Source organism: Myotis yumanensis, unplaced genomic scaffold (assembly GCF_028538775.1).
Source record: "Myotis yumanensis isolate MYYU_CA2020_CCGP unplaced genomic scaffold, mMyoYum1.0.hap1 SCAF_1, whole genome shotgun sequence".
Taxonomy (NCBI): Eukaryota; Metazoa; Chordata; class Mammalia; order Chiroptera; family Vespertilionidae; genus Myotis; species Myotis yumanensis.
In genome coordinates, this window is record NW_027223752.1 from 193,720,480 (window position 1) to 193,734,739 (window position 14,260).

At 36.9% G+C, this 14,260-nt stretch overlaps 1 protein-coding gene across 3 annotated transcripts in view; it reads left to right on the forward strand.

Annotated features, from left to right (window-relative positions):
- The window catches only part of RASSF6 (Ras association domain family member 6), a 57,629-nt gene that overhangs the window by 28,947 nt on the left and 14,422 nt on the right, over positions 1–14,260 (forward strand). For all 3 annotated transcript variants that reach the window (XM_070395090.1, XM_070395109.1, XM_070395099.1), the window contains exons 3-5: positions 3,056–3,134; positions 4,555–4,691; positions 13,598–13,695. In XM_070395090.1, the coding sequence (XP_070251191.1) occupies positions 3,056–3,134; positions 4,555–4,691; positions 13,598–13,695 (314 nt within the window). The remainder of the gene's footprint in view (positions 1–3,055; positions 3,135–4,554; positions 4,692–13,597; positions 13,696–14,260) is intronic.

The window sequence follows — 14,260 nt, forward strand, 5'->3', positions numbered from 1 at the left end:
AGATCCTGCCTGTGGTGAAAAGAAGTATGGAAGACTCCTGCGGTATTCAGTTACCCTGTGTTACACACGGCTGATAGGTTGGCCGGCTTTCTCTCGATAGAGCCAAATAATACCATATCATAGTGGTACATATTTCAGGCTTTGTGGGCCATCTGGTTTCTGCCACAAGGACTCAACGCTGCAGTTGTTGCAGGAAAGCAGCCACAGACAAGCCAACTAATTAGTGTGGCTGTATTCCAATAAAACTTTATTTACAAAAAAACAGATGGCCCAAGACTACTGTTTGCCAGTTCCCTGGGTCATTTGTTTGCCAATCCCCTGAGTTATTTCTGTGGAGGAAGATTCAGTCAGATTTTGTTTGGGTACAGAAACACTTCCCAAATAGCTTGTTCCCAGAGAATAACCTTTCTAATTATACATAATCCTGAGGTAAATACTTTGGAGGATACTTGTACTTTACCTTATTGTGCGATTTTAACAGAAATAGAAGCTGAGGGAATAAGGTTACGTAAAAATTCATTGCTTTAATAACAACTCTCACAGCTCAGCATATCAGGAGTTGCATCCAGCATGAACCAGAAATGTCTGTTTGCTGTCCTGACACTCAGTAATGGGAGCTGGAAAAGTGTTTGTGATCTTCACCAGGACTGCAATTTTTAGGAAATATCTCACAGCAATGACTCTAAGGGAGCAAAATCAGTGTGCTCAGTGCTACTTAGAACAGAAATATTTACAAACACTAAAATTCTAAAGTAACCCAGTTGGGAAATGGAATGATATAGCATACAGGAATTCTGGAGAAATTTTTCTTTTTTCAATATTGAAATGGAAATTTTCTTTTTAAATATATTTTTTATTGTTGATAGTATTACAGATATCTCCCATTTCCACCCCCCCCCTTACCCCTTTCTCCCAGCCCCTATCCATCCCCCAGGTCTTCATTACCCTATTGCCCTTGTCCTTGGGCTATGCATATAAGTTCTTTAGTTTATCTCTTCTCATTCCCCCAACCCCACATTGAGTATGTCAGTCTGTTCCATGCCTCCATGCTTCAGGTCTTATTTTGTTGGTCAATTCATTTAGTTCATTAGATTCCACAAATAAGTGAGATCATGTGATATTTATCTTCCTTGGATTGTTCCAGGTCCATCCATTCTGTCTCAAAGGATAAGAGATCCCTCTTTTTTACAGCTGCATAGTATTCCATAGTGTAAACGTCCCACACTTTCTTATCCATTCATCTACTGATGGGTACTAGGGCTGTTTCCAAATCTTAGCTATTGTAAATAACACTGCTGTGAACATAGGGGTGCATATTCTGTAGAAATGTTTTATGTGGTGATTGTGCAGGGTGTATTGATTCTTGGAAATGGGCACATGAAAAATGACAGAGAAAAGTCAAATGGAAAAAGAATGTTTACGTGATCTCAAACATGTAAAAATTAATATACATGAATTCTGTTGTTCAATACTCAGTATTTATTGAATAAGAACCTACTATGAGCAAGTCTCTGTTGTAAACACTGAGCAAACAGCAATAAATAAGACCAAAATTTCTGCCCTTATGGAGCCAAAATTCTTATGGGAGAGAGATATGTTGAGGATCAAAGGGATATGAATTATTGGTATATTTGGAAATGTAATATCATGAGATTTCTCCCCTAAAAAGCTGCTTATATTTTTAAAACCCTTTTCTCCTTTCTTTGGAATGTCTTGTTTTCTTAGGAATAAAAATTTCTCCGATCACTTCATTCAACCAGCATTTGCTAAGTTCTTACTATGCGCCTGGCCCTCTTCCGGGCCTGTGTGAACAAAACGTACAGGCTTGCCCATTCTCAGGGATCTATATAGTCTAGTAGGGGAGACAGAATATAGGACAATATTATACAAATATATATTCTTATAATATATGGGTATGTATTATAATATATAAGAATATAAGTTAAATATAAGTTATATAATTATAAGAATATAAGTTAAATGTATACAAGTTTCGATGGTGACTAAGGGACAGAAGCAAGGAGGAAAGCAGGATATGCATGTTTGAGACGGCAAATTTCTAGATTAGATGATCAAGAAGGACTTCTTGAGAGGATGACTTTTGAGTAAATTATTTTTTTAAATGAGCATGCTAACATTGTGATGGTGCCGGGGGTGGGGGTGCGGGGGGGGGGGGGGGCTGGTAGGAAGAGTGTTCTGGCCGAGGGATCAGCAAGTACAACGGCCCTGAGGTGAGAATGTGCCTGGAGGGTTCAAGGCACATCAAGGCGGTCAGTGACTGGGGTGTAGTGAGTGAAGGAGAGAGAGGTAAGAAATGAGACTGAATGTGTAACAGCAGACCAGATCCCATCTGGCCTTGGCAGTCATTGGAAGGCTATTGGCATTTTTCCTAATAATGAGAAGTTTTTGAACAAAATAGAGATATGATCAAGAATGCATTAAAGTACCTCCTGCTGTTGAAAATAGACAACAGACACAAGGGAGGCTTTTAAGAGACGGTTGCAATAATCCAGATGAGAGACGATAGCTTGGACCAGTGGAGTAGGTGAGATAAGCGTCTTGAGCGGTGGGCAGCACAGAGTAAAGGATGGAGGTGTGGCAGGATACAGTGTTCCCCCTGGCACCGCCCACCTGCCACAAAGAGGCAGAAACTCAGGAGCAGAGGCCCTTCCTGAACCATTGCTCTATCCCCAGAGAGAAGCACAGTGTCAGGCATATTCTAGGTGGTTAAATGTTGCAAAACAAAAAAGGAATGTGAAACCAAATCTCTATTTCATGGCTGCCTTCTGCTGTAGAACACTCTCCTCACCACTTTTGGCCAGAGTCATTTCCTTTCTTTGGTTATTTATGAATTAGCACCTTTAATGTTTATTTGTGTCCTAAGAAGCCTTCCGTTTTCAATGACCTACATTAATTTAAAATGACAGATGAGTAAAGATTCCATTGAACCATTTCTTTCCATCTCATACCTTTATGACCTGGAAGTACCATTATTATTTTTCACCATTAGAAAGCCTAAGACTGATTGTAACTGAATGTATTTTTTTTTTTTTAGGGAACAACTTAATTCTTTATTGAAGAACTATAACATTTTTTATGCAAATCAGGAAAATCTGCATATTTCATATGTACAGGTAAGTCCATGAAAAAATGAAATACAGTTGATTCACAGGAAAAAAATTCCATAAAGGTCCAGAGGAGCTGGGATGAGTTGGAGTTCATAAGCCAGTAGCACAAATGGTCTGAGAAACAGGTTCATCTTTAAGTTGATCATAATTTTTTTAAGTATATCACAAAAATCCCAGTCCTGGGACATCAGTAACTTACTCAGCATTTGGGGGGAAAAGGAAAGCATTTAAAATAACTTTAATGACATATTTGCTTTCAGCAATTCTACTAGAAATCTATCCTAATACATTCTTACAAATGCACCAGGATGTATACAGAAAGCTGTTCACAGTGATATCATTTGTAATGGAAAAAATTTGAAGGTATCTTAAGTCTCTATCAATGGAGAGTTACTCAATAAATCATAACTATATGGCATATCTGTAACATAGTCTGATTTGGTTGTTAAAATGCATGAACATTAAAGTGCATGTAAACCGGGTCATAATAATACATTTTCTAATGTTAAAGAAACAATTCAGGAAAGTCCTGAAGCTAGAAAACATTTTCAGGGGTGCAACTTAAAGGTTACTATACACACTGACTTTAAATCTCCTTCCTTCCAGCCAGGTTCTGTCTTTATTCTCCTGTTACATCTGTATTTATACCAGTTGATTTTAATCCTATCCATTCTATTCGAAAGGTTAGGTCATTTGTTATCTGCATTCCAAGGTCACTACTCTAATGTTCTGTTAAGCTAGAAGGAAGTAATTGAAGGAGATTATCCTAAGTAAAGATTATGTAGCTTAATCGTGATTGTTCATAGTTAAAGTGATTAACTACCTGCCTGGCACTTAGTTAAGGGGTTTTACTTGATTCCCTTCCTTAGTCTGTTAATCCCTAACTCCAGGGAAAAAATCCCCACCTGGGAAAACAACCTTTCCCGGAGAGGTGACCTTGGTTAAAACACATAGCACTAAGAAGGGGAGCAAACAAATTAAGAACAGTATGCCATATACCCCAGGTCCCTTGAAACAGAAGAAGTAAAGATATTTACTTATTTAGTGGGGAGGAGAAGAATTTAACCATAGGCTCTGAATGACGTGAGGGAGCAAACTTTACAGAATCATAGAATTCAGAAAGCGTTTTACTATACTGTGCCCTCTGATGGGCATGTCATCATCATTGTGACTTACTTCACTGGTTATAGCTGTTTTCAAAAATAAAAGAATTTTTCCTTCCTTTGTTAAATATTTCCAACTTAAAAAAAATCTTCCAATGCTAAAATAGAATTATTTTGAAGATAAATTGAAAAGCCAAACAATCCCAGTTAGAAATTTATTTATTAAGATGTTTTACATTCTTAATTTCTACATCTTCAGTTGAAACATTTACTGTCTATAAATAATACAAAACAATGTTTGAGATGATTGGTTTCTTCCCTAGACTGAAGATGGTAAACTAATAGTAGAAGGAATGTTGGACATTTTCTGGGGAGTAAAACGGCCTATACAGCTGAAAATACAAGATGAGAAGCAAATCCCTTCTTTTACTGAGAAATCACCAGATGTCTTTTCCAAAATGTAAGCTATCATTTATGTTTTTAATTCTTTAAATAATCTTCATGTTTACCTTTATTGTATGCACTCTTACAGAAGGGAGCTCTTCTAAATGCTTACATACAGTCTCACTGAATCCCTTAGCAACTCTATGAAGTAGGTGTTCAGAAACCAGAGCTCTGAGTTCAGTAATTATGCAATATCTCTAATCACTATGTTAATAGTTTGGAATTACTATCCAAAACATATAGCGGAACTGGACTGAACCTCACGTCTACAGGCTGGAGAGCCCGTGCTCTTGATCTCTCTGCTGTATTGCTTCTTTCCTTGAAGGCTGCATGCCTTCATTGGAAAAAAAATAAAATGCATAGATATGTATAGGCAAGATTTCATTCGCCCTGGCCTGTTCTCTCTATTTCTCTCTGTCTCTCTCTCTGTCTCTCTGTCTCTCTCTTTCTCTCTCTCTCTCTGTCTCTCTCTCTCTCTCTCTCTCTCTCTCTCTCTCACACACACACACACACACACACACACACAAAGATACAAATTTAAATTTCTCTTGAAACAAAGGGTTCTTTCTGCTTTCTGGAAAGGAGATTTAATTATGCTCCACCTGATTGTCCTGATCCTGTTCAACAAGGCACAGCAAGTGTATTTGAAGCTCAGTAAATGCACAAAACAGTTCTCTGGGTGGGTTTATGAAACCATACCTTGAATAAATAAGTTGGGCTGGTTTTTTCATTACCTTTCATATTTTTAGAAAAGCAAATAAATATTCTCAGAAGGAATCATATGTATATGTTTTTCTGTATTCTTCCTCCCACTGGCCCTTCCTACATTCCTTTTTTATTTTAATTTTTATTAAAGCATAATTGGTATACAATATTATATTAGTTTTAAATGTACAACATAGTGATTCAACATTTATGCATCTTACTGTGTAAACACCACGCTAGTCTAGTAACCATCTGTCACTGTGCAAACTTATAACACTATTATTGACTATACTTCCCTTTATCTTTTTACCCATTCCTCTACCTTCCTCCCCTCTGACAATCATTAATTTGTTCTTTGTTTCTGAGTCTGTTTTTCTTTTGTTGGTTCATTTGTTTTGCTTTTATAAATTCCACATGTAAGTGAAATCATGCAACATTTGCCTTTACCTGTCTGATTTATTTCACTCAGCATAATACCCTCGAGGTTCATCCATGTTGTCTCAAAATACAGGATTTCATTCCCTTTTTTTATTACTGAGTAATGTTGCAGTGTGTGTGTGTGTGTGTGTGTGTGTGTGTGTCCTTTATTCAAATATCTATTGATGAGTACCTAGTTACTTCCATGTCTTGGCTGCTGAAAATAATGCTGCAGCAAACATAGGTGTGCAAATATCTTTCCAAATTAGTGTCTTTGTTTTTTTAAAATAAATACCCAGAAGTGGAATTGCTGGGTTGTATGGTAACCATAAAACTCTTAAAAGAGAACATAGGTAGTACACTATTTGATATAATTCTGAGTAATATCATTTTGGATATAACCCTTGAAAAAGGGAAACAAAAGCAAAAATAAACAAATGAGACTCCACCAAACTAAAATGCTTCTGCACGGTGAAGGAAACCATCAATAAAATGAAAAGACAACTAAAAGAACGGGAGAATATACTTGCAAATAATATATCTGGCAGGAATTGCTATCCAAAACATATAAAAAACTCATCCAACTCAATAACAAAAGAATGAACAAGTCAATCAAAATATGGGCAGAGGACATAAAAAGACATTTCTCCAAAGAAAACAGACAAATGGCCAAGAGACATATGAAAAGATATTCAACAGCACTAATCATCAGTGAGGAACTACTTCACACTGTTATCAAAAAGTCAACAAGTGACTTTTAACCAGCAATGGTGAGGATGTGGAGAAAAGGGAGCCCTTGTGCAGCCATTATGGAAACTTCGTGGAGCGTCCTCAAAAAAAAAACAAACTAAAAATAGATCTTCTATCATCCAACCTCCTTTCTTCTTTAATCCTTGAAGTTGCAACTCATCTCCCTTTTGTGTGTGCGTGAAGATACTAATCCTTCACCTCACTCATCCTCACATCTATAGGTAGATGGGCAGAGTTCTAGCAGAGCAGAGGAGAGAATGGAGAGAGAGCTGCCAGGACCATTTCCCCAACCTGGTCTTTGACCACAACCAAGAAAAAAACAGCTTACACCATGAGGGAAGCTCCGCTTTTCCTTTGAAGAAAACACTGAAGCCCCACTATGATTTGCGCCTTGCCGATTTTTCTCTAACATGATGCTCCAGCAAGTCTGAACATTTTTTATTCCCTTAACATAGCATACAGTTTCCTACTTCACTAATTCTCTGCGTGGAAGTCTACTTGCTTTTCCACACCTATTTTCAGACTCTTCTACTGATCCTTGTAGATTCAGGTCAGATAACACGTTCCCTAGAAAGCCTTTTCTGACACCTCAGTCTGTACTAGATGCACTGACAACTTTTCTCTACCATTTCAGAGCATGCCACTGCTTACATTGTTATGCACCTATCTCCCCCTCTTGCTTTGGGTTCCTCAAGCATAAGGAGCATATCTTATTCATCTCTGCTATCCCATTATGCAGCAGTGTGCTTGACACAAAGAAGGGACTCAATTATAGTATCAAATGAAGCCCTCGGAAGCCTAGTGGTTAAATTACCCCTGTTGTGAGAACTTTCTGTACATATACTACTTCTTTTTTTTTTATTTATTTTTATTTTTTTATTTTTCGCTTAAAGTATTACAAAGGGTATTACATAAGTGTCCTTTTTTCCCCCCTGCCCTTGACAAACCCCTACCCTCCCTTACCCCCCAGTGTCTTATGTCCATTAGTTATGCTTATATGCATGCATACAAGTCCTTCGGTTGATCTCTTACTCCCCTCCCTCCTGCCCCCCAACTCTCTCTGGCCTTCCCACTGCAGTTTGACAATCAGTTTGAGGCAGCTCTGCCTCTGTCATATACTACTTCTGACTAGTCTTCCACCCAAGCTAAGGATTGCCAATGGGCAAAGGGTCCAGGACTTATGGAAGAGTGGAAGGGAGACCACAAACGTAGGCAGCCTGATGAAGCCCTACATCCCTCACCTTCAGGTACTATGTGATTGATGGGGCTGATGATTCTAAATGAGTAGGAGCAGCATTGAAAAGGTGAAGTTACCCTTGGGCCCTGCATTTAGAAAACTGTACAAGATATGAATTTGGTAAAATTAGCTACCATTCTTCAAATTACCTTAGAACTCATTGCCAAGTTCTCTGAGCACCCAGCTCCGTTGGATGATTTCATTCATGAAAACTTGATAAGTATGGGAGATTATGGGAAGATGTAAGGGGATGCAGTAAGGCATTGTATTGTCACATTAAGCCGTCATTTTGAATATCCCAAGATATTTTTTTAATATCTCAATTTAAAGTACAAGGAACTTGTTCCTATAAATCCTGAATTTTGGGCTAAGTTTTAAGAGTCTAGATAGAGAAGGCAATAATGATGCCTCTCCACTTACTGTGGCAGGTTATGAATGACCGCCCTCAGGCTGCATTTTCATGGACTCCATTTTCACCTTCCAGTGTTTATCAGAGCATTCCTATGAATCAAACAGGAATTATCGCTTTAATTTAAGATTGAGAAAGAATTCCCTAGAAAACTGCTTGATTTTTACTACAGTAATGAGAGCTATGGGAGAATGTCTGAGTGCACACTTGCAATGTATCAGATATTTCTGGTGGGTGAGAATTGTCAGGAAAAAAACCCCACTCCTCTCTTTCGCCCACACAGAGCAGGAATAGAATCAGTTGCAGTTAATTAGCCAAGAATCCCTCTTGGGAACCAGCCGAACACTCAGCAGGAAGGTGCAGCATAATTCGGAAGGTCTGCCCCCTGGCCTGGGGTTTCCTAGTGGGCTGCAGAGCCACCTAAGGTTCTCCCTTTGTTTCACTCCAATCCTGGACACGCTCATTCATTTAAATACTGAGCTCAGATGAAGTTGTGAAAGGAAATGGACTGTTCCCTCACTCTGTGGAACTGCTCTCACGTTCCCTTCCCCATACTGGGTCTCTCTGGGCAGAGCTTACACCTCTGCAGTCACCGGATCACAGATTTGGTAGCTCCCGTGTATGGATGTGGAGTGAAAAAAGCAGAAGTTGTGTTCTCAGCTGCAGGAAGCACTGCCACCTTGCCTTTCAGTTCACCCTTTGAGAGAATCACCAGTTTGTTATGCTGGTTTGTTTTAATTACATTAGAAATGAGTCACACTGAGTCAGCTTAATGGGAGTGGTAGAAGCTTAAAATAAGTTTGTTTGAGCTGTGACCACTTGTAATCCTTTATGGAATGAATTCTATAGACAGAACTCTGATCTCTTATATCTGGTCCAAGTATTTTCTTTTGGAAATTTAAAAAAAGACAGCCTTGTTATGCTTGTTTGTATCAGTTTTTCTTTCTGCTTTTCATATCTTTCCAAAGTCAGCTTTGGCACATTTTGGACAAGTCATAGTGGAATGAAATAAAGAGCAGAAACTGGACAGGTGTACATTTCAATAATATCAATAATGAGGGGGGCGTTTCTTACAATATGGGTACAAATATGACATCTTCTATTTGCCTATCAAATTTCCACCTCCTTTTTCTTTTGCAACTTACTAGCCTACCTACCCACAGTTTAAATTTGCTAATGGTATACATCCTGAAGCTTGGTCAGAGCAATGCAAACAGTCTCCTGCTTGGGCAAGTTAAACTATTTGATATTACATAAAGTTGTAGTCAGTTTTCTTTGGAAAACTCTGGGTAACTGCCCTCCAACTTGTTCACGTGCACAGTTGTATATGTTGTACTTCAAATTATACAAACCAGAGCTAAAATTGGTGTAGTCTCCTAAGATGGTAGGAAGGAAAGGGAGTTAAACACTGCTTATATTGAGCCATGTTTGTCTCCCTGTAGTAGTGTGACACCACTAAGCTATAAGAAACTGAGAATCGCGTCAGGTCTGCCAGGGCTCCCAAGAATGTATAGTACATTACTGGTCTTGCATTCTTGCGCTTTTCATCTCCCCCATAAGAAATAGCATCAGGTTGCGTTGCCTTTTTAGTTTCTGTTTTTCTTCGGTAGTCTGTTTTTTTCAATTGCTACCCCTTTTTTATGATAATTATATCTTTCTCCTTTGTCTATTAATCTTCTATTGTGAAAAATGAATAATTTTATCTATCATAAGAATAGATTCTGAGTCAGGACCTGAATACTTCTCCTTTGAGTTAAAGTTATTACTTACGGTTTTTGGACATTACACCATTTGTTTTGACTGACTATATGTTAGATAGTAGAGTTCACTGGAAAATTTGTCAACAAATATATCAGGATCCCCTTATTTCCTCCCTAGGCTATTATGAGGCTGAAATGATATAAAAATTGTAAAAAGACTTCAAAATAATTCAAAGATCAAGGAAAAAAGAATCACATTTATTCATATTCACTAACAGTAGTATTCTTTTAAAAATTTTTATTGAATTTATTGGAGTGATATTAGTTAATAAAATCATACAGGTTTCAGGTTTATACTACTATAATACATCATCTGTATATTGTATTTTGTGTTTACCACCTAAAGTCCGATCTCCTCTGTCACCATTTGTCCACCTTTACCCTCATTCCCCTTTCCCTCTGCTAATCACCATGCTGTTTTCTGTATCTATGAGTCTGTTTCTATTGTTTGTTTCTTTATTTTGTTCATTAGATCCATATATAAGTAAAATCATATGGTATTTGTCTTTCTCCAACTGGCTTATTTCACTTAGCATAACACTCTCCAAGTCCATCCATGTTGTCGCAAAAGGTAAAATTTTCTTCTTTTTTACAGCCAAGTAGTATTCTAGTGTGTAAATGTATCACAGCTTTTTTATCCGCTCATTTACTGATGGGCACTTGGGCCGTTTCCAAATCCTGGCTATAGTAAATAACACTGCAATCAACATAGGGGTACATATATTCTTTCAAATCAGTGTTTTGGGTTTCTTCGGATATATTCCCAGAAGTGGAATCACTGGGTCATAAAGCAGCTCCTTTTTTTTTGGGGGGGGGGGGGGGGGGGACTCCATACTGTTTTCCATAGTGGCTGACCAATCTGTATTCTCACCAACAATGCATGAGGGTTCCCTTTTCTCTGCATCCTCGCTAGTACTTGTTGTTTGTTGATTTATTGGTGATAGCCATTCTGGCAGGTGAGAGATGATATCTCATTGTGGTCTTGGTTTGCATTTCTTTGATAATTAGTGACATTGAGAATCTTGTCATATGTCTATTGGCCATCTGTATATACTCTTTGGAAAAGAATCTATTCAGGTCCTTTGCCCATTTTTTAATTGGATTGCTTGTTTTTTGGTGTTGAGTTTTATAAATTCCTTATAAATTTTGGATATTAACCCCTTTTCAGATGTATCATTGGTGAATATGTTCTCTCATTCAATGGGTTGTCTTCATTTTGTTGAGGGTTTCCTTTCTGTACAAAAACTTTTTAGTTTGATGCAGTCCCATTTGTTTATTTTTTTTCTTTGCCTGAGGAGACATATCAGAAAAAATATTGCTAAGAGAGATGTCAGAGATTTGACTGCCTATGTTTGCTTCTAGTACTTTAATGGTTACAAATGTTGCATTTAAGTCTTTAATCCATTTTGAGTTAATTCTTGTATATTGTGTAAGAAGGTGATCTCGTTTTATATTTCCGAGTGTATATGTTCAATTTTTCTAACACCATTATTGAATAGTCTGTCTTTATCCCATTGTATGTTCTCAACTTCTTTGCCAAATAATAATTGCTCATAAAGGTGTGGGTTATTTCTAGACTATCTATTCTGTCCCATGGATCTATATGTCTGTTTTTCTGCTGGTACCATGCTCTTTTGATTGCTATGGCTTTGTTATATAGTTTCATATGAGGTAGTTTGATTCTCCCAACTTTGTTCTTTTTCTCAAAATTGCTATTTGGGATCTTTTGAGGTTCCATGCAAATATTTGGAATATTCGTTCTAGTTCTGTGACATACACCATTGTTATCTTGATACGAATTGCATTGAATCTGTAGATTGCTTTAGGCAGTATGGACATTTTAATGATGTTGATTCTTTGTATCCATGAACACAGTATATGCATCCACTTCTTTGTATCTTCTTCAATTTCTTTCTTCTGTGTCTTATAATTTTCCAAGTACAGGTCTTTCACATCCTTGGTTAAATTTATTCCAAGGTATTTTTATACAATTGCAAATAGGATTGTTTTCTTAGTTTCCCTTTCTGCTAGTTCATTATTAGTATATAAAAATTCAACTGATTCTTAGATGTTTATTTTGTATCCTGCTACTTCGTTGGATTAATTTATCAGTTCTTGTAGTTTTTGATGGAATCTTTAGGATTCTCTCTATATAGTATCATGTCATCTTCAAATAATGACAATTTTACTTCTTCCTTTCCAATTTGGATGCCTTTTCTTTCTTCTTCTTGCCCTATTGCCATGGCTAGGACTCCAATACTATGTTGAATAAAAGTGGTGACAGTAGATACCCCTCTCTTGTTCTTGATGTTAAGGGAAACACTTGTAGTTTTTGCTCATTGAGTATGATGTTGGCTGTCATATATGGCCTTTATTATGTTGAGGTCTGATCCCTCTATTCTCACTTTGCTGAGTGTTTTTATAATAAATGGGCGCTGGGTTTTATCAAATGCTTTTTCTGCACCTATTGAATATGTGATTTTTATCCTTCATTTTATGTGGAGATTCACATTTATCAATTTGTGGATACTGACCATTATTAATAAGCATTTTTTGTTGCAGCCAGAGTTAATCCCATAAATACCCTATGGGTGAATATTTTTTGGTCATAAGGAAAACAGACACTATGAAAGAGATTTTAGTAGGAAGAAGACTGGCCCTATCACTAATAGTATCCATTAACCTAGTCCTAGAGAGATCTGGGGATAGCCTAGATCTCTAATGGTTCCTGGACCATCATGAAGTAGATACAGATAATGGTGATTATGATGAGGATGACAGTGAAGATGAGGACAATTATGATCATTTAACACATACTGAGTGCTTACTGAGTGAATATGAGGACAAGTATGATCATTTAACACATACTGAGTGCTTGGGCACTGTTTTAAGAATTTTACCCAAATTAACTCAATCTGCTCAACCATCTTATCCAGCTCATACTGATATCCTCTCCATTTTATAAAAAAGACACAGAAAAGATAAGTAACTTTTCTGAGGCCAGATAAACAAACTAAAGATGATTGTTGACCCACCTGGAAAAAAATAAGCAGTTGCCTAGTTTTATTTATTCTGGGCATTAGGATGCTTTGGCAATTGTTAGCATCCCATATAAATCGTAATTTTCTAGAAAAGAAGTTTCCATATACTTTCCTCCTATGTGAATTGCATTCTTCATTGTAGTCAAGACCTTAACGATAGGCACCTTGTTATTTTGGAGCTACTTTACCTAACAATGCTTTGGAAAAAACAAAACAGGAACTCAATGCAGGTTGACAGAATGAACACTTTTTGTATCTAAACTTTCTTGAGAGCATTATAAGATCTCTGTATAACAGCAGGTTATGTTGGTTTCTACCACTTCCATTTGCACATCCGTTTTACAGAATCTATGTAACCTGTGTTTCAGAGTATTGAACTATTGTGTCAAGATATGTTCAAAATAAGTAAAGGAAGTATTTAAAACACATGCTGTCCACTCTGGTATAAATATCATTTTAATAGTGTAAAATTGTTATAAATCAGGGTGATATATTTACCTATAGAGGCCCACAGTACTAATATAAATGCTGTAAGTCTGAAAACCCTCATGGACCTCAATATGAATGGAATTGATGTCACTTATAAGATTTATTATTTTTCAGGGGAATGACACGCTGGGGAGAATTTGATGATCTTTATCATATTAGTGAACTGGAGAGGACTGAGATTCCAGTGTCTGAAGCAATGAATTCCCAGGAAGGTCAGTGTCAAACTGTTATTAATGAGGAGACTTTACAACATTAATCATAAATGCTTCTCTGAAGTCTAACATTTTACACACTACTACATAATAAACTCTTATTTTATGTTTTTAAAAAAAGGCCTTTAGGAATACACCAACTTAAATCACTACAGTTCTGATATGATGTTTAAGAACGTTACTTAGTTCTAGAAAAATATGATGGTTTTTAAAAATTACATCAAGTCACTTAGATTTATTAAATTAGGGAGAGCTAAAGGCTTGAATTAAGTTTGTCCTCATAAAATGGTTCAATGTTTTCCCAAGGATTAGGATTATTTATTATATTCAGTAGCTTTTTATGTTAGGCCATGCATCTCAGACTGAACTTCACATCATTTTAGAAGTTGACCATTTTAGTTAGTAGATATTTACATAACATTTCTTCTCAGAAAGAGGCAGATATACTGAGGTCACTATTTATATTTGATAGAGTTGTTTCAAGCATTTGTTTTAAAAAGAGAGAAATCTACTTGAACATCGAGTGAGTTCATATCAGTTTTCCAAACCAATGGAAAATGCCAGC